This window comes from Panthera uncia, chromosome B1 (genome assembly GCF_023721935.1).
Source record: "Panthera uncia isolate 11264 chromosome B1, Puncia_PCG_1.0, whole genome shotgun sequence".
In the NCBI taxonomy this organism is placed as follows: Eukaryota; Metazoa; Chordata; class Mammalia; order Carnivora; family Felidae; genus Panthera; species Panthera uncia.
In genome coordinates, this window is record NC_064811.1 from 166,120,029 (window position 1) to 166,137,577 (window position 17,549).

The following is a 17,549-nucleotide window of genomic DNA, read 5'->3' on the forward strand; positions in this document are numbered from 1 at the left end:
AGGAGCTCAGGCCATCAGGGTGGGGTCTGTGCTATGTGGGACGGATGCGTGAGGAACCCTGGTTCCACTTAACTAAATCCAACACCTTCTGCACCCCTCGAATGTCATTTTGCCCTCCACCTTGGGATTTTTCCTGGGGCCCTTTAGTCTTGTGCTGACTTTTCTCCTGTCCTCTTCCAGTTTAGAATAAGACAGGGGAGGAAAAGGCTTTCGAGTATGTCATAAGGTCTGATGCCAATAAACTGAGGAAACAGACGTGGACTCTGGCAGGGGGTAAGAGCCCTTCCTCTGGATGGCACAAGTCCTGCCAGGTACAGGAGCAGGTTCCTAGGGGAAGGGTCTTCCTTGGCCATCGCAGAAATGGGAGTCTGTGCTGGCGAACTCTTGGTGTTGGGCTGTGTCTGCCAGAGAGCACTGTGCTCCAGCCACCCTGGACTTGCCAGAAGAAACCAGCACCTCCCCGTGTTCAGAATGTGGTATTGGCTCTGGCCCAGCCTTTTTCCCTGTTCCCCAGAAGTCTCGCCTCTTTCCATAATCCGTGGTTTCAGTTTGACTTTGTATATAAAGTTGGTTTTTTTTTTTTTTTTTTGGCTTTTTGTTTTTTAAATAAACCAAAGTCAAAAACAAGCTAAGTGTCCTCCATAGCTCTTACCTTCTTCCTCTTCTAGGTCTCCCTGTGCTGCCCCCTTCCTCCTAGTCCTCAGCCTAGCCTCTGCTGGATGGGGGGTGCAGCATCTCCAGAAGGTGGGGCCGGGTGGCAGGAAGACGAGCCCCAGGGTGCTCTGGGTCCTGCCCCCTGCTGGTCAAGAGACACTATGCCACAGGGGTGCTGTCAGCTCAGCAGAGGGCAGCACCACCCTGACACAAACCTGGGGTGGCTCTCTTCTCTCCTCAGTTACAGCACAGTAACAGCTGGCAATTTTATTGAAAACTTTACTTGAAAAAATAAAATTTCCAAATATTCAGGTGAGACAAACCCACTGTTCTTGCTTTGAGGCCTGTGAATCAGGCTGTGACATTTTGTTGGTTGACAGCCTATTTACATGAGCTGAGTCTGGTTTCCTAGGGAACCTACAAGGCTTGGGGTTCTTCTCTGCACTTGACCTAAGGGATAGAAGTGGGTGAAACCAGTTTTTATCATGCTGGGAGTCTGGGCTAGAGGAGAGGCAGTGTCTTGGGCCTCTCCCAGAAAAGAAGAGTCTGAAGGGGAAAGGCAACGAGGGTGGGTGGACTCCCAAGGATGGGTCTTTCTTTGGAGGTAGGTGAGATCACAACCGTGCAGGCAAGGCTAAGACCTCAGGTGAGCGGACAGAGCCTGTGCCTTTGAAGGCTGGAAGCTTGCTCAGGTCCTAGGCCAGGCTGCCCTTTGGACGGTTCTTTTGGAAACAAAGCCCTTGGAGTTTTTCTGTGCTGCTTACCTGTCTGAGTTCTTGCTATGGGTGGGGAGGCAGCAGCCTGCTTGGGGCTCCTGGTGCCAGGCTCACTGCAGAGGTCTGGTGAGGTAGAACAGGGGCCACTGCTGTCCCCATACTTCTCTCGGGGGAGAGCCTTTTGCTGGCTGTCGCCTGAGCCTAAGCTTAACAAGGGCTAAGACCAGAAAGGTTGACTTGTATCCCAGGAGTCTGAAACGGTGGCGGGGACTCAGTCATCAGCCACAATGGAGAGGGCTCTGAGCTCACTCAGTCTGGCCTCATTCTCCCTCTCCCGCTGCTCATCAGTGTGGCCAGGCTGGTCGAGCTGCTGGGTCAGGTCTCCGAAGATCTTCTGCATTTCAGAGTAGTACCCAACCTGGAGGCAGGGATGGAGAAGGAGGTTGGCAGGTGCTGGGCTCCTGGGGTACAAAGCCCCCTCAGCATTGCACCCCCTGGGCGCGTCCCAGAGGCCCACATGCTGCTTGTTCTCTTAAGCAGAGCGCTCAGGCTGGGTGGAGGGGGCTGGCTTCCACTCTTCCCTCCATCACTGCCCTTCCTCTCAGCCCATCTCCTGAAACTGCAGGGCAAGTAGGGAAACTGAAGCCACAGACCCCAGCCCTTCAGGAACGTCCACTGCTGCTGCCAGGATGGCAGAGGAGGGGGGGCAAGGGGGCCTTGGTGAGATGGATGGAGGCGGGGGTTCTGACTTTGGAGCCCTCCAGGCAGCTGAGGGGCGTTGGGGCCTGTGCCGGGAGATATAGGACAGTGCAGCCTGAGGCTGGCTGAGGGCACTGGCAGGACCCTCCTCGAGTCCTAAGGGAAGCCAGGGAGTCAGGCACTGACCCGAGGTGCTTCAAGAAGCTAGACCTTTGTCCATGGGGAAGGGGCGTGGCTGGCCCCCAGAACCCTGAGAGTCTTAGAGGTAAAGGTGAGAAAGGTGACCCCCCCCCGCCCCCCAGCCGCGTGTTCCTTCCCAACCTGTCCCACCATTAAGCATGCTGCGGCTGTTTGGCTGGAAAGCAGGGCTCGCAGACCAGCTCGTTTCCGTGTCCCTATGTGTGTAGGCACCGGGGCTGATGGGAGAGGCCTGTGGCAGTGGGGTGGGGGTGTGCTGAGGACAGGGGAGACCCCTCAGCAACTCTCCGATGGCTGAGGGCTGCTCAGACCAGGGGCCACTGCCTCGTCTCCACCTCCATGACCAAAGGCAAACACTTCCGTGAAAGTGATCCACACTACTCAAAACTCTATTCAGACACTGCTTCCACTCTAGACAGTGGAGTGCTGTCACTGGGAAGGCCAGGCCGAGTGGCAGGTTTGGTGGCAGGGCCATGGCTCAGCTGCTTCTGAGGAGGGGTCTGTCATACCCCCACAGCTAGATTTCCACTGGGCTGAGGGGAGCTAAATGAGGGTCTCCAAATGCTGCTGTCCCCTGAGGGGACGGGGCGTAGACCAGGGCCGGGAGAGGGCAGGGGATGGCCTGCCCTACCCCCACTCCCCGCCCCAGAGCCGCACTGCGCAGGCTGAGTCACTAGGAATGCTCACTTCTCCAGTGACTAATGGCAGCGACAGCCTCGGGAGGGGGAGGCTGGTGCTGAGGAGGCAGTAAACAGTCCCTATCCACCCCGCTGCCCGGCTACGGGGCATCCCTAGCCCCTAACCTCAGGTCTGGGCACCCTGGAGCTTCCTCCCGTGAGCGACAGAATGGAGGGGGCAGGGTAGCATGCAGGGGGCCGGGAGCAGGGGTGGTGGTGGCACAGGGAGGGAAAGCACGGGTCTCCTTAAACACATTCCTCCACAGACTAGGCTGAGCCTCTGGAAGGAAGTCCTCGTCTCCAGGAGAATGCTCTGGAGGCAGGTGTGGAACCCCCCCTCCCTGCCCCCCTTCACTTGTGCATGTTGGTGCTCTGCCTCATTTCTCCCTAGCGGCCAAAAACATGGTCACTAAGTTCCAGCTCCAACATCAACCCTGCTCGGGGTTCTGAGCACAGGCATGCAGCCTCATGGGTTTTGGTGTTCTCCAAAGGCTGATAGGCTGGGCAGGTAAGGATCGGGCTTTTCCTTGGGTGCCCTGAGGCCTTTCAGCTTCGTCACCTTGTTGACTGCAAGGAATGAGTGTGTCCACTAGAGGGCGCCAGACACCCAGGCCAAGCACCGAAGTGGGCAGGAGGGGGCCGAGCCTTTAGCTTTGTCACCGGCTGGGGAACGGTGGGAAAGGTGGCAGGATGCTGAGTGCCTGCAGGAGGCTGATGCGGGGGCCCCACATGGTAGAGACCTCTTGGTTTGGCACCTTAACCTCCTCTCTTTTACAATGGGGAGAACAATCCCTGCTAACAGTTTAAAGAATGGCCGGGGCTGGGGGGCAGGGGGGTTGCTATGCAGGAGCTACACGCAGCTGGACATTGTGTCCTCAAACCCTCGAGTGGTGGGAGGCCTTAGCCTGCTTCCCACCCTCCAGTTGCCCGGCACCGGTGCTACCCCGGGCACCTCCATGCACACCTGGCCAGAGGCCGGCCTGCCTTTCCACTGGAAGGTGCCCTGTGGCCTGGCACCCAGGCAGAGGCCTTGAGCATGGCCCTCCCCAGGATGTAGGGAACCCTCCAAGGGTTGCTAGAAGTCAAGAGAGCCTGTGGTCTCCTGCCTAGCGAGGAGGAGCAACTAGAGCGGGGAAGCAGGGGTGTGGGCCTTTGCCCTGCAGGCCTCTGTGCTGGACCTGAGCACACCAGGCAAGAAGAACCTGCCCGTCAAAGTGAGGTGTTGAGAGGGTGGCTCTCTCCTTGCCACTGGTGGTACAATGAGAGGAGAGAGAGAACTTGAGGGAAAAGCCATTCGACAAAAAGGGGTCTCATCCTGGGACCGTGATTCACCAAAGAGCAACGGAGGAGCCCAGGCGGTAAGTCCAGCAAATGCTCAGAGTCAGACGCAGACGCAGTGCCGGGGGCAGGGTGGCAGCACTGCTGACTTGGCGGAGAACGGCTAAGCCACCCTCCCAGTTGGGAAGCGGGGACGGGCGCGAGGGTGTCTACAGAGCCCAGGACCATCTCCCAGGGGAGCAAGCATTTGCCGTCCTTTGGGGCAGGGTGGGGAGCCGCCTCACCTGCGCTCGGATCAGGGACTCGAAGCTGGGCTGGAAGTAGTCCAGGCGGCTGTTGTAGAACCGCGGCATCTCATCCAGGAGCTGCTTGTTCTTGGCCTCAAAGTCGTCCCGCACAGGCCGAAGCTCTTCTCGGGCCTGAGGGACAAGACACTGGGTGTCACAGCTCTTGGCAGCTTATCCAGAGTGTGTGCTGGGGGCACGATGTGTACGTTGGGGGCGGGGGTGGGGTGGGGATCACATCTGGTGTCTTGGTCTCCTAGCCCCCAAAGCTGGTCCCCAGGTGAAGGAGGAACTTGCCACACGTCACCCACGGGGCCCGTTGTCCACACCCCCCTCTCCCTTCTTAGTACCTGGTGGAGTTTGGCCAGCACTGGCCCCGTCTTCTCCTTCTCCTCGTACTTCTCCACCTTGGCCTGCAATCTTCTGTAGTCCTGCAAGGCCTGCTCCCGCCGCTTCACCGCCATGTTGAGGCTCGGGAAGACACTGCTAAACCTGCCGCACAGTCAGATACAGGCTGTTCTTGGAGCCGCAGCCCAGCAGCTCGGCGTCCATTCAAAAATACATACTGAGTGCCTACTAAGTGCCAGACCCTGTTCTAGGTCTTGGGGATTTCACGTGGGTAAGACAGATGAGGCCGTGGCCCCTGGGGAGCACCCACTGCTGAGAATGCCGTCCGGGGTAAGGCCACAGGAAGGAAGTAGGACTAAGGGTCACTCTACTGATCAGAGTGAGCCACAGGGGCAGGAATGCAAGGAAGCCACTGGCATGGCCACTGCCCCTTCCCCACCCATCTCATATGACCCCGCACATGACAGAGACCTGTCACAGAGCATGGGAGAGCTGAAGACTCTTGGGAATAATCTGTCCAACATCTTCCTTTAACACAATCAATGAAATTGAGGCCAGAGAGATGACATGACTTGTCCAGGGTCACAACCAGGATAGTGACTGTCCAGCAGAGAGCTCAAGCATCCCAGTTCTCTGGCACCTCCCTGCCACCTCATGGTGGCACTAGCAGTGACAACTGCAGTCGAAACCTAGCCTTGGCCTATTTCTATCAGCTGACCGTGAGAAAAGCAGGAACCCTCTGGTTCTGCCACTGAAATGGCTGAACCGTTGAACCAGATGTTTGTGGAAAATGACTCAAGGACATGTTGTTGCCCCACCGGGACTAAAAAGGACCACAGGGAATGCTGAGGAGTGGGCCACTCACAAAGAGTGGGAGCGGACACTTTTGGCCCCTGTGGGCATCATCTTTGTGATGACTATCATCTTTGACTGGGAAGAGCAATGAGGTCTTGAGACAGACACCGGGCAGGACTGCATCCCAGGCAGGGACGCTGTATTTCCCTTGATTAGAGTGTTGGAGAAGGCAAGGCAAGCCTGCAAGCAGGTTTTCTGGAACTGGACGGGAAGAGATGGGGCGAGCAAAGCCTGCAGGGCAGGAGGCGGCAGGAGGCATCTACCCTGCAGGTCGGGCCCTGCAACTGAGGAAAATGGTGGCACAGTGGTTACTCGGGGTTGAGAGGCACAGAGGGGGCACTCGGGGCCAGAAGACTGGGTTTCTCTAGGAGCGGCCGGGACAACATGCTGTGGGGACCTCCCCTTCCACAGTGCTGGGGCCGGAGGTGCCCGTCAGCTCCCGGGCCATCTTCAGGCAGTTCACATGCCACAGGAAGAACAATTTTCCAAGTCTGCCTCTCAAAGAAGCATGATCATGAATTTGGTTTTTAAAAGCCCCAACAAATCACGAGTGCCCGTGACATAAGAGTAATGAAGATTTCTGCCAGAGAACAGAGAGCATAAATTTGACCAAAGCACTGAATTCCCCAGCCAAGGCTATAGATACAGGCAGTAGGTTCTGGTCAAACAAAAGCCTTATCCCTAAGAAAGGACACTAAAATGAGTCCTTCTAACTGACTGGGTGACCTAATGGGCTCACTACCTAACTGGAAAGGCTAGAAGTGGGTAAGACATGCCCTTAGACAAATCAGTCATCAAATCGATACTTGAATGACTGATCTGCCAGCAGAGGAGCCTCCTTGCTGCTGTGTGAACTGGGTGTGGGGAGTAGTACCTTCAGGACAAAGGCCCCCTATCCCGGGTAGGTCTGAACAGATAAGACCATGGGCAGGGACCAGCCTCACTGTTTGTGCCTCAGGCGACAGCTCTGAGGGGGTCTCAGTTGCTAGGCAAGCCCCTCTCCCCTCCTGGGAGGAGTGTGACCAGCAGCTGAGAGGCCTGTGACTCAAGGAAGCAGGTGCAACGGAGCCTGAGAAACCACCACCACCACCACCACCCTCTTGACCCCAACCAGACTAGAGGCCACAAGTGGCCACCCTCATTCTCTCATTAGAAGTGGCCTGCTTAGGTGGCCCCAGTGCCTGGGCCTCTGCTGTCCATGCTGCTGGCGGCCTGGGAGGAGTGGGCACAGACAAGAATGAGGCAGGAAGCAACAGGTGGAGGGTTTCCTATTAGGAAAGAGGGCAGCACCAGGGATGCATTCTGTGGGTGCCAGGCGGGACGACCACCATGCTGGTGGCTGAGCAGTTCCGGATGCCCTCTGACCCCAGAGCACTCGTCTCTTTGCTCGCCCTCAGTTGTCAGCTGGGGTTGATTCCCAGGGCTGGGATCAAAGGCACAGAAACGACAACTAAATGCCATTGCAGGGGTTGGGTTCAGGCCTCCCCTTCCACAGATGGGGAAACAGATTTGGAGGAGCAGGGCGCTGGCCAGGGTCATGGGCTGGCTGGGGGCCAGCTGGGACTGCCCGCCTAGCACTTTCCCCACTCCGCTGCAAAGCGCCCCCTCGGCATCTATGGACCATCCTGGTCTTTCTTCCTGAGAGCGCCATCATGGCTTCAACACTGGGTCACAAGCTCCTAAAATCTGTGTTGTGTCCGCCCTCCAGAGAAAGCAGAACAGGGCTGGGCCTACACCACACCCTCGCTGAAGCTCTGCCCAGGTGACTGTCCTAAGGTTCAACCAAACTGCCTCCCCTGGGTAAGCAGTGGGGTGAGGAGGCAGTGAGAGGGAGGAGGGAAAGGGGGAGGGAGAAAGAGGCCGGCTGGGAGGTAGGCTGGGAGCAGCCGGCCCTGGTGGGGAATGCCTGCCATTCCTCAATCTGTGCCCACACAGCCGGGATCTTCCACCCACCAGGAAAGGGAAATTGAAAGCATCCCCATCCGACCATGTGAACACAGCCCAGAGACTGGGGGATTAGAGGCCGAGCCCCCTGGGGGGAGGCTGGGGGCGGCAGGGTGGCCATGTGGTGATGTTCTTCATCAGAGGACAGGAAAGCTGCAGTTTCCTGTTTCCGGTACTGGGGTCCCTGGGAGCTTCTCTCCTGGCAAGAGGCGGCAACAGGCAGTGCCGGTTTTATGTGGTTGGGGGAGATCGCATGTCGGTTACGGGATGGAGAAGCCGGCCGGGTAGGCAGGCAGGCCCGGGGGGCTCAGGCAGAGGTCAGCGGATCTGCTGCGGAGATGGTGCCCGCCTCCTGTGCCACTCACCCACCTTCCTGGCAGGTGGTGGGCTGCTGGGGCGGTGGGAAGCAGCCGGGATTTCTCTCCATTTGGCTCTAGAAGCCAGGCATCAGATTTCAAGGCCGCCTCCTTGGTTGTGAAATCGAGGTTGGAGTCAGTCCCCTAGCTCTCTGAGCTGGTGTCCCCTGCCTAGCTCTGCCAGCCATGGGTGTCTCTGTGGCAGCTCCTGGAACGCCAGGGGCAGGGTCTGCTCTGCCCGTGGTCCTTCCCACCCAACTGCGAACGCTCGGTCCTGGGGACCCGGTCAGAAAGCCACCAGCCACGGAGCCCCTGCTGCCACCTCCCTCCTGAGCCACCAGCCTCCTCGGCACCCAGTTCCTCGTGTGGCCCTGCAACCTGGGCTCGAGCAGGGGGTAGGGGAAGGGGCCCAGGGAAGGAGGGTGGGCCGAGCCTCCAGACAGCCTGGCTCAGAAAGAGCTTTCCCTAACCCCACCCCTTGGACCTGAACAGGGAGTGAAGAGCTCAGTAACCTCAAAGCCAGGGGCTAGAGGACCAAAACCTGCTCTCTTCATCTCCCTCCGGGCCCCGATCCAGGCCTAATGGTAATTAGCAGAGCCTCATTACCCAGGCCTGGTGAGGCAGCTGCCAGGGACCACCACAGAAGAGGTAATAAAGTGCAGCTGCCGGGCTGGAGCGGGAGCCTTTCTAGGTCAGAGTCAGTTTGGGAGAGGCTAGGGGGGCAGAAGAAGTGATCTGGAGCTTCAAGGCAATGCTCCTGCCTGTCCCCGCCCCCCCCCCCCCCCCCCCCCCCCTCACCAGCCCACCACCTCAGGGGACCGGGGGATAGGCCTGTCTGATCGCTGCCCAGAGCCTGCCTGAGAGAAGATGAGCCTCGCAGAAGAATTTCTGACCCTGTCGGGTCACGAGTTTGGGGACCTTCCCAGGCAGGACCCTGCTGCTGCGCCCTTCCCCATGTGCAGCCACCCCCACATCTCCGAAGCCGGGCGCCGCAGGCAGCTGCTCTCCCGGTGCGGCGGGGAGATGAAAGGCCTTGCTCATCCCCGCTGAGGGCTGGCCAAGCACTCTGCTCGCTTCATTCAGCAAGCTCTGAGACCTCTGGCTCTCAGTCGGGAACAGAGGGAAAGATGGCAAAGTGACCACTGACTACAGGCTGTCTGCTGGGGCAGACCACGAGTCACTGAGTGCACTGGGCAGGGCGGGTGCTCTGGGGCCACAGATCACATCGCCAGCGTCCCTGTTGAGTTTCCGGTCAGCTCCCTGGGAGTCTGGGGTTCTAGGCTGCTGGAAATGATATTCGGTCCCCAGTCGGCCAGTTGACCTGCCTTTCCAGTAAGCGCCCCCAGCCTAGTTCCCTCAGGCCTGTGGTCCCCAGATGACCACTACTCACTTTTTTAAGGGTTCAATCACGGTCTTTTGGATCTGGTTCACCTGTTGAAAGAAAGACCCAATGAATCAAGACCAAGGGGAAGCCGGACTCTTCCTAAAAGGGGAGGATCTACGTTCCTGAGAAAGGGGACAGTCAGGGCTGTCCTGAGAGCCCTGGGTGGGGACGAGATGGGGTGGGGGGCACCCCTGACTCCGCAGCTGGAGCGAGGCAGAGAGGACGATGATGGCCAGGACGTCGAGGGCACCAGGGAGTACTGTTCTTGTTCCAGGTCTGTTCTCCTCCTGCCAGCACCGTCTGCAGGCTGCTGACAGCCGTGCTCAGGGGGCAGGCTGGGTGGGCAGCTACAGAATGTGTGAGGGGCTCCGGGTGAGCAGAGCTGCCCTGCCTCCCTCGGGGTCTCACAGTGAGCGATACGAGCTCGTGGGAGTCACGGGCAGCACAGGGTGCCGAAGCAGGTCCAGGAACGAGCTCACGGGGCTCGTGACACACGGGCGTCAGAGCACTGAGGGTGTCGGAAGACCGAGCCCTGGGAGGACTCTGCACGGGCGCTCCACCCAGGCAGAAGCCACGGGAAGGGGGAGAGCAAGACCCCAGCTACCTTCTCCTGGTTGAAGGCGTCCATCCGCTTCATGGCTGTGTCCAGGGCTGTCACCATGTTCAGGAAGTCCTGGTCTTGCTCGCAGAGGGGATTGGAGAGCAAGTCCAAGGATATCTTCACAGCAGATTTGGATAAGGCTGTAAGAAGTCAAAGCTCGGTGAACCTATGAAGGGACAGGTTTCAAGGTCTTGTCCTTAGGACCCTGTCCTTCCTCAGTCCAGCGGCCATACCCTGACCGCCATCCCGGCCATAGGCCAGAAAAGCTACAGAGTACCACAAGCCGAAAGTCAGCGGTCCTTACTGGATGGTGTTTGCTCCTGACCATCTGAGGCTGCTCTGGGTAGTTCTTCGGAGCACCTTTACCTTTGGCAATGACTTCATTTCCCAAACTCTGGGTTTTAACAGAATCCTTTGGGCGGGAAGCTGTAAAAAATACCTATTTTCTAGCTCTAAAGAGTCTATCTCAGTAAGTCTGTAATCCAGAAACATGTATCTTAAAAAAACTCTCCAGGTGGTTTGGGCATGAAGCTTGGTTTGGGAACCTCTCACGGACGAGAGTAAGAGTGTGCCCCACCAGGGCTGGAAAACATACCATAAAGGCTAGAAATCAAGATGGCAGGCTGTGTGGGCTGCATGGTTTCTGCTGCAACTACTCAACTCTGCCACAGACAGTACCTAAAGAATGGGTGTGGCTTTGTTCCAATGCCCCTTTATTGACAAAATGAGGCCAGATTTGGTGTGGCCAGGCAACCCCTGGTTTCAATGACATACACTCAGAAACTTGTTTTCCCCTGAGCCTCTGGAGCTGGTACAGACCCTACCGAGCAAGCACGGCCCCTTCCCAGTCTCTTCCTGCCCCTGTAGACTTTTGTTTGCACGTAGTGGAGACTGAGAGACTTGTACTTTAGACCAAAAACTCCAAAGCTGCTGACAGGTTTCCATCCTGCCTCTGCAGGGTTCCCGTGCCCCCACTGTTTTATCCAGGGCTCATACAACGCAGGAGACATTTCAGGTAGTGTATTTTGGCCCCGTTTTACAGATGAGGAGGGTGAGGCTCCAAAGAGGTTATAACTCCCTCAAGGTCAAACAGCTGTAAGTGCTGAGCCAGGACTAGACCCTGGGCACCCGCCTCGCCGCCCACTCCTCTCCTGGTGATCCGCCTGGAGACAGCTGTGGGCAGGCCCCACAAGGCTCTGCTGGGGTATCTGCTTATGTTGTTAAAGGTCTTCTGTGGTACCATTTCCCCACAGATGGAGGCCACTGCCCTGCTGTAGTCTTGTTCACATGTTTCTACACCATGTTTGACAGAGGATATGGGGATATGGGGAGCCTGGAAATCAGAGGGCAGCTCCAAGGCAGGATGGAGATCTATTGGCAGCTTTGGGGTTCTCAGTCCCATACAAGTTTTCGGGTCTCCATTATTTGCAAACAAACCAACAAAAAAATTCTAGAGGGGCAGGCAGAGAGACTGGAGAAGGGGCATGCTTGCTCCATAGTGTCTGTACCAGTTTAAGGGTTTCAGGAGAAACGTTTTTGAATGTATTCCTCACTACTTTATGCCACTGAATTTAAGATGGTAACACACCATTAATGTATAGCCATTGAGAAAGAAAAACTATGCTGCGAATTATGTTACGGTGTGTTGATTTCTGAGATGTTAAAAGCGAAACAATGTCTTTGAATCAATGAAATGAGGTCCACTCCAGTTAACCAGAGATGTGCCCCTGCCTTGCCATGTGAGGAGCGCGTTGGCCCCACGCGCCTACTCCTTGGCCCCAAGGGCCTACTTCTCTGTTTCCGGTGGGAGAAACGGAAACCTAGCGGGTCCCTCTCCACTCAGGCTCCTCCACATGCCAGCAGAGAAGCCCACAGTGGATGACTGGCTCACACAGCGCCCTGTCCTGGGCCTCCCTCTAATCTGGTAGCCTGCTGCAGTCACCCAGCAAACAGGCACCGTATGGGAGAAGCCTGGAAATATATACTTCCCAGAAATGTTGAGGCAGTGGAGCTAAGAACCCTCTTTCAAATCTGTGCAGTGACTTTGTAGGCTTAGGAGCAAACATCATGTGTAACTGGACTGGATCATGAAATGGTCACACACAGTATAATTAAAGGATAGAAACTTGGGACAAAACTGGAAACGTTTTTGAAAAATTTCTTCCACTACTTTTTAGTATTTGAGGACAAAAATCCTGAAAAGGTAGGGCAGGGGAGACTTCCTTCCCAATTTTCCTTTTCTTTCCTAAAGCCTCACACTTCAGGCCTCTGCCTCTGTCTTTGTTAGAACCATCTGAAGTCAATTAACAGTGTGGAATCCCACTGGGAGTCCTCACTGGCCTATGTGAGTGAGTGAGTGCCGCAGGGCAGGGCCATAGAGCTTCCATTCTCAGGGACTGGGAGGGTGTGGCCAGCCCAGCACCAATTGGGAGGCTGGTGGTCTTTGAACCTTAAAGAGAATGTGGGTCTCCAACTCCACGTGGGTCTCTGGAACCCTGATGCCACCTCAAAATATAAGGGTTGACAAAGACCTAACAGGGACTGGCGGTGCACAGATGATCTTGTTTGGGAACACAGAATGGGATTTTAGATCTTGTCCAGGCAGTTGATTTCCCTCAATTGTCTGGGGCAGTGGTTCTCAAAATGAGGTCCCCGGGCCAGCTGCCTCAGCACTGCCTGGGGGTGGGCTGGACAATCTGCCTCGTGGCGGGCCTTCCGGTGACCCTGATGCACTGACTGTGACTGCTTCAGGAGGGCTTTCTCTGCCCAGATTCTAGTTCTGACTGGGGGCGGAAGAGGCCAGGAACCCTGGGCCCCAGGGGTCGCCCATTTATTTTGATTTCTTGTGGGGAAAACCATGCTCTCCACTTCATGGATCCCTGACGTTCCACAGCTTCCAAAGCTGCCCACTCTGAAAACGCAACCTTCCCTTCATCTGTGCTCTGACAGTGCAGTCTATCTGGAGAAGTACCAAAGAAAGGAAGCAATAGGTCACAGCTTCTCCCGTACTGGAAAGGCAGTGGCGAACGATAAAGATGCCACCCAGGGAACCTGGAACTATCCACAAAACAAATAACAGATGGGCTCCGTAATCAGACCCTTGGCTCGCTGCACACGTAGTCTGGAGATGCCAGGGACAGTCGTGTTCAGACCCACCCATATCCTCTGGATGAGCGGTGACATGAGCATCTGTGCACAGACCACAGGAGCCAGCCCTGACGTGACGGAGGGGCAGAGGTCCACCCGTGACCCGGCCAGGCCCGGCCCAGCTCTGGGCTATGCCACCTACCCAGATCAGCATCGGTGCCCTTCTTCATGTCCTTCTGCAGCCTCCTGGTCTGCTCCTCCAGCCTGCAAGGCAGGGGCACAGGCTTAGGCACCTGGCATCGTCAGCTTGCTTCAGCCCTCTTCCTTCCCATCTACCTGAGTGAAGCCCAGCCTGATGCCCTGGAAGGCCTGCCAGGAGAGGGGGCCCCTGCTCCATGGGGAGTTTTCCCACCAACTGAAGGGCTGCTACTGGCTCTGCATGAGGCCAAGCACCCAAAGGCTATGAGTTAACGACTGTCACATAGCCATCAGCTGGGGGAGAATTTCTGGCAGGCTGTGAACTGAGCTGCCCTCTGCTCCCGCGGCACTTACGGGACAGCTGAGCGGCCCACTGATGGAGGTGCCGGAAGGGGCAGTGCGAGAACTGAGACCCGGTGGAAGGCTCCTGCCCTTCCCCCCCTCGCCCCCCCCCCCCACTCCCCCCAGCCTCCATCCTTCTGGGCTTTGACACTCACTGCTGGAGTTTTCCATACTCCCTTTCAAAATCTCTCTCCACCTGTAACCAAAGAGACAACTCAATCATCGGAGAAATGACAACACGCTGGAAAAAATCTGCCAGCCTACTGAAACTCCCTCTCCACCCTCCCCCCAGCTGCAGAAAACAACACGGTCCAGTTCATACAAGCTCCAGCAGATCGTTAACGACACAGTATCCCTGTGTTCCCAAATTAATTAAGTGTTTGATTTAGGGCACAAGACTCCCCTCCCAGATGGGCCAGCCAGGCAAGTAGCAGCGGATTGTGGCTCTGTTCCTCTACCACAGGGAGCCAGGCCCTGGGCTGCGTTCCCTCTCTCCTCACCCTCCCATCGCGAGGCAGGTGAGGTGCTTGGAATGTGAATGTGACTGAGACTCGCAGGGGGGGAAGCAGGCGGGTCCCCTCCTACTCCTGGCCCTGGTTTCCTCACAGGGCTTACCAACTGTGAGGTTCAGGGTGGACCAAGAAATGTCCTGTCTGCGCACTCTGTGTGCTGGAATGTACCGAGCACAAATACTATTGCTACTGACCGGCAAGGCTCTCTTAAAATTCTTGATAAGTAACCAGATTTCCCCGATGCCAGCAAGACTGACATCAGATGGGTGTAAGTCCTGATCCCAATTCTGCCACCTGCATGTCAGGTGAAGTCAAGAAAGTCACTTGCACGTCCAGTGCCTGAATTTCTCCATCCGTCAAACAGGGCCCTGGCAATGGCCTCTCAGGAGAGTGGCCTGTGAGGGATATGACACCTGAGAGCCGAGAGGAGGGGACCGAGGCCTGTCCTGGTTCCCTTCTGCAGAGGCAGCAAGAGCTCCCTGGCCGGCGTGCTGAGCCTCTGGGCTGAGGCGCTCAATTAAGAGCAGCTAACATTCACGGGGTGCTCGCCGCATGCTTCTGTGAACGGCTTCTCCCCCACAACTGCAGAGGCAGGTGTACTTGTGGCCCTCACTGCACCAAGGAGCTCCCTAGGACAGAGGGGACGTATGCTGCACTAGCTCACACGACTAGTGAGTGGCAGGGCTAGGATCTGGACATAGGCAGCCTGGCTCCAAGGCCTGTGCTCTTAACAAGCATTCTACCAAAAAGGGGAAAAGGTATTTGCTGATGAATTAAAGCCACGACCCAAGAAAGGTGCCTTCTTGGCTGCTCCCCGAGATGCCTTCCAGCGAGAGCCCTAAACCCTGGTCCTCACTCTCACAGCAGGCTGAAGGTCACAGAGCCCAAAGCTGTGGAAAGTGTCAAGGCCCCATTGTTCTTTGCCAGCGCACCCTTCCGTCACAGTGCCCCATGAAGGAGCATTCTGAAAACCCACGGACCCCACACTCATGTGCATTTAGGTAAACTCAACACAGTCACAGAACAGCAAAACATTATTCAGGCCGACTATTTCATGTTATAAACACAGAGGACGAAGCCCAGAGACGGGGAGTGATTTAATAAGGACGCAGGGCTAGTCAGAGGCAAACCAAGGCTAGAATTCAGACTCCTAGTTCAGCACCGGCCCCCTTTTTAAAATGACATTTAATAACCTCACAAACATTTATTGAGCACCTATTAAGTGCAACGCAATCTGTCAGGTGAGAGAGATGCTCTGGTGAATAAACAGATGTGGGTCCTGGCAGGGGAGATAAAACAAATACACCTCTAACCTAAACCATGGACAGCCCCGTGGAGGACGGGGGCTAGAGAATGGCATGGAGAACCTACTTAGCTAAGGTCCCGGGGCACAACCACATGTCGCCCTTGCATGGACACACCTCACGTTCCTCAACTGAAATGTAAAATTTAGAAGCAGGAACACAGGGTCTTTCCTTTTACTTTCTGACCCCAGCACCTGGGGTCTGACACAAAGTCGTGAAGTAAAATTCACCATCGGTTTCCCCCACCCTACAGTCTTTGCCCTCTTTTCAACAGACCCCCTGTTTTTCCATCCAGGAATGCAATGTTTTCATCATCACCTTCCTATGATCCATCAAAAGCTGCTCTTAAGAGGAAGCTCAAACTTCGCTCCCACTAAAGCGTATGTTCCTGAAAAAAGCTTAAAGTGCTACCTGTCCCAGGGGATGTGTAGCTGGGCAGGAATCAAAGTCTCAGCCAAAGGCTGGAAGAGTGTCTGGTGCGATGCAGGCGGGAGATTTGTTCTGGGGTAGCGAGGCCTCGCCCGGGCCCAGCAAGCCCGCGCTGGGACGGTCCAGCCCTTTCTCCACCAACACCATCGAGGAAGGTGGTAGACAGGAATGAGCAGAGACGGATGACAGATGGACTCTGATACCAGCTGTGCAGTATTAAAAATACTACCTAACATTTTGAGTCTCACGTACTTTTCTAGAGGAATGGGATAACTCCATTCGGCCTTCCCCTGGGAAGATTTTCAATGGCTGCCAAGGAAACGGGGTAGCAGTGTCCGTCTTGTTGGCTTGTTTAGAGGATCACCGAACAGTCTGTGTAGAGCACAGAGCTCGGTGCCTGGCCTGTGGATAGGGTTTCCTTGTTCTTCTCCCATGCACTGGGGTGCTGGGGGTGCCCAGAGAAGTCTGGGGGTGCAGACTGGTCTGTGGCCCTTTGGCAAGGCACGGGGTCAGTTGATAGCTGGGATGAACGCTGATTGGGCTAAGCCAGGATCCTGTGCCTGGGGGTTACACCTGGGCCTCCCTTAACTGGACATATCACCCCTCTTATTTTGTAGGATGTGACGGCTGAGCAGAGTCTTTACATATTAAAAGTATTCTTTTCCAAAAAGACGAAGTCAAGGATGTCCTGGTCAGAGTCCAGCTTTTCTAAAGATGAAGAACATGCAGTGGGTGCTCCCAGAGGGAGGCGGGCGCAGAGAGCTCCGGCCTTGGCTCCTGGCGCTCTCTTTTGCAATCCCCAAGTGTGCCGGTGCGTGTGTGGGATGTCAGAGAGCACCTGGTTCCCCTGGCTGGGAATGCTTGGACTTGCACAGAGAGCGAGCGACTGTGGGTTTCCAACTGGGCTGGAACATTCTGGTTGGGGAGCCGCTTGAGGTCTTACCCCGGCAGCTGAGAAGTATGTCGGGGTGGAGCTCGATCCTTCTGCTGCTGCTCACGGCCACGTGAGAGCCTGAGATGTTCATGAACGTGTCCCCCTTCTGCCTCTGGCAGCCAGGTGTGGGTTGCTCTCAAGATCGCTCTCCTCCCTTGGGGAAAGATCCGAGGCAACACCACCAGGATTCTGGCCCCTCGGATAATGGATAAGGGAATAAGGAGACACACTGGAGTCCTAGTGCAAGGTATCTCCATTTTGAGGGAAACAGCCAAACACGGAAGATCTGAACATCTCTGAATGCTTGATGCTTTTGCCAAAAAGGCGATTAGCCCCCAGTCAACAATGCAAGTGCAAACACATGTGCACGGCTGTCAGCGGGTCAGGGCGGGCCGGGCCGGGCGGCGAGGTTAGCGAAGGGGGAATGAGCACCAGACGGCCCGCTGCTCTGGGCATTTGCAAAGGCTCAAGGTGGAGGGGTGAGACTGTGCTGCTCAGCGCTCTACCCCCCGCGCCTAGGGTCAGGCTGGCATGGAGCAGGAGTCCGTATTCGTTAAATGAATGAGTGGGCTGAGGTCTCACCCAAACGGACACTCGGGGTGAAGTGAAGAAGGAGACCGGCAGGCAGGGCTCCGGCTCTAGCCCCGGAGCTAAGCCGTGTCGGATCAGAGCTGGCTGAGGCAGAGGGCACACTGGGTGATCTCGGAAGCCCCCTCTTGGAGGGGTGCTAGGGGCGGAAAGCAGCCTCC

At 56.4% G+C, this 17,549-nt stretch overlaps 1 protein-coding gene across 3 annotated transcripts in view; it reads right to left on the minus strand.

The window, feature by feature from the left end:
- Positions 1–908: 908 nt before the first annotated feature.
- The window catches only part of BIN3 (bridging integrator 3), a 42,752-nt gene continuing 26,111 nt past the window's right edge, over positions 909–17,549 (minus strand). For all 3 annotated transcript variants that reach the window (XM_049631559.1, XM_049631561.1, XM_049631560.1), the window contains 7 exons: positions 13,777–13,817; positions 13,284–13,345; positions 9,998–10,134; positions 9,400–9,440; positions 4,857–4,998; positions 4,507–4,641; positions 909–1,788 (listed from right to left, as the gene is read on the minus strand). In XM_049631559.1, coding sequence (XP_049487516.1) covers positions 1,642–1,788; positions 4,507–4,641; positions 4,857–4,998; positions 9,400–9,440; positions 9,998–10,134; positions 13,284–13,345; positions 13,777–13,817 — 705 coding nt within the window. In that variant the 3' untranslated portion in view covers positions 909–1,641. The remainder of the gene's footprint in view (positions 1,789–4,506; positions 4,642–4,856; positions 4,999–9,399; positions 9,441–9,997; positions 10,135–13,283; positions 13,346–13,776; positions 13,818–17,549) is intronic.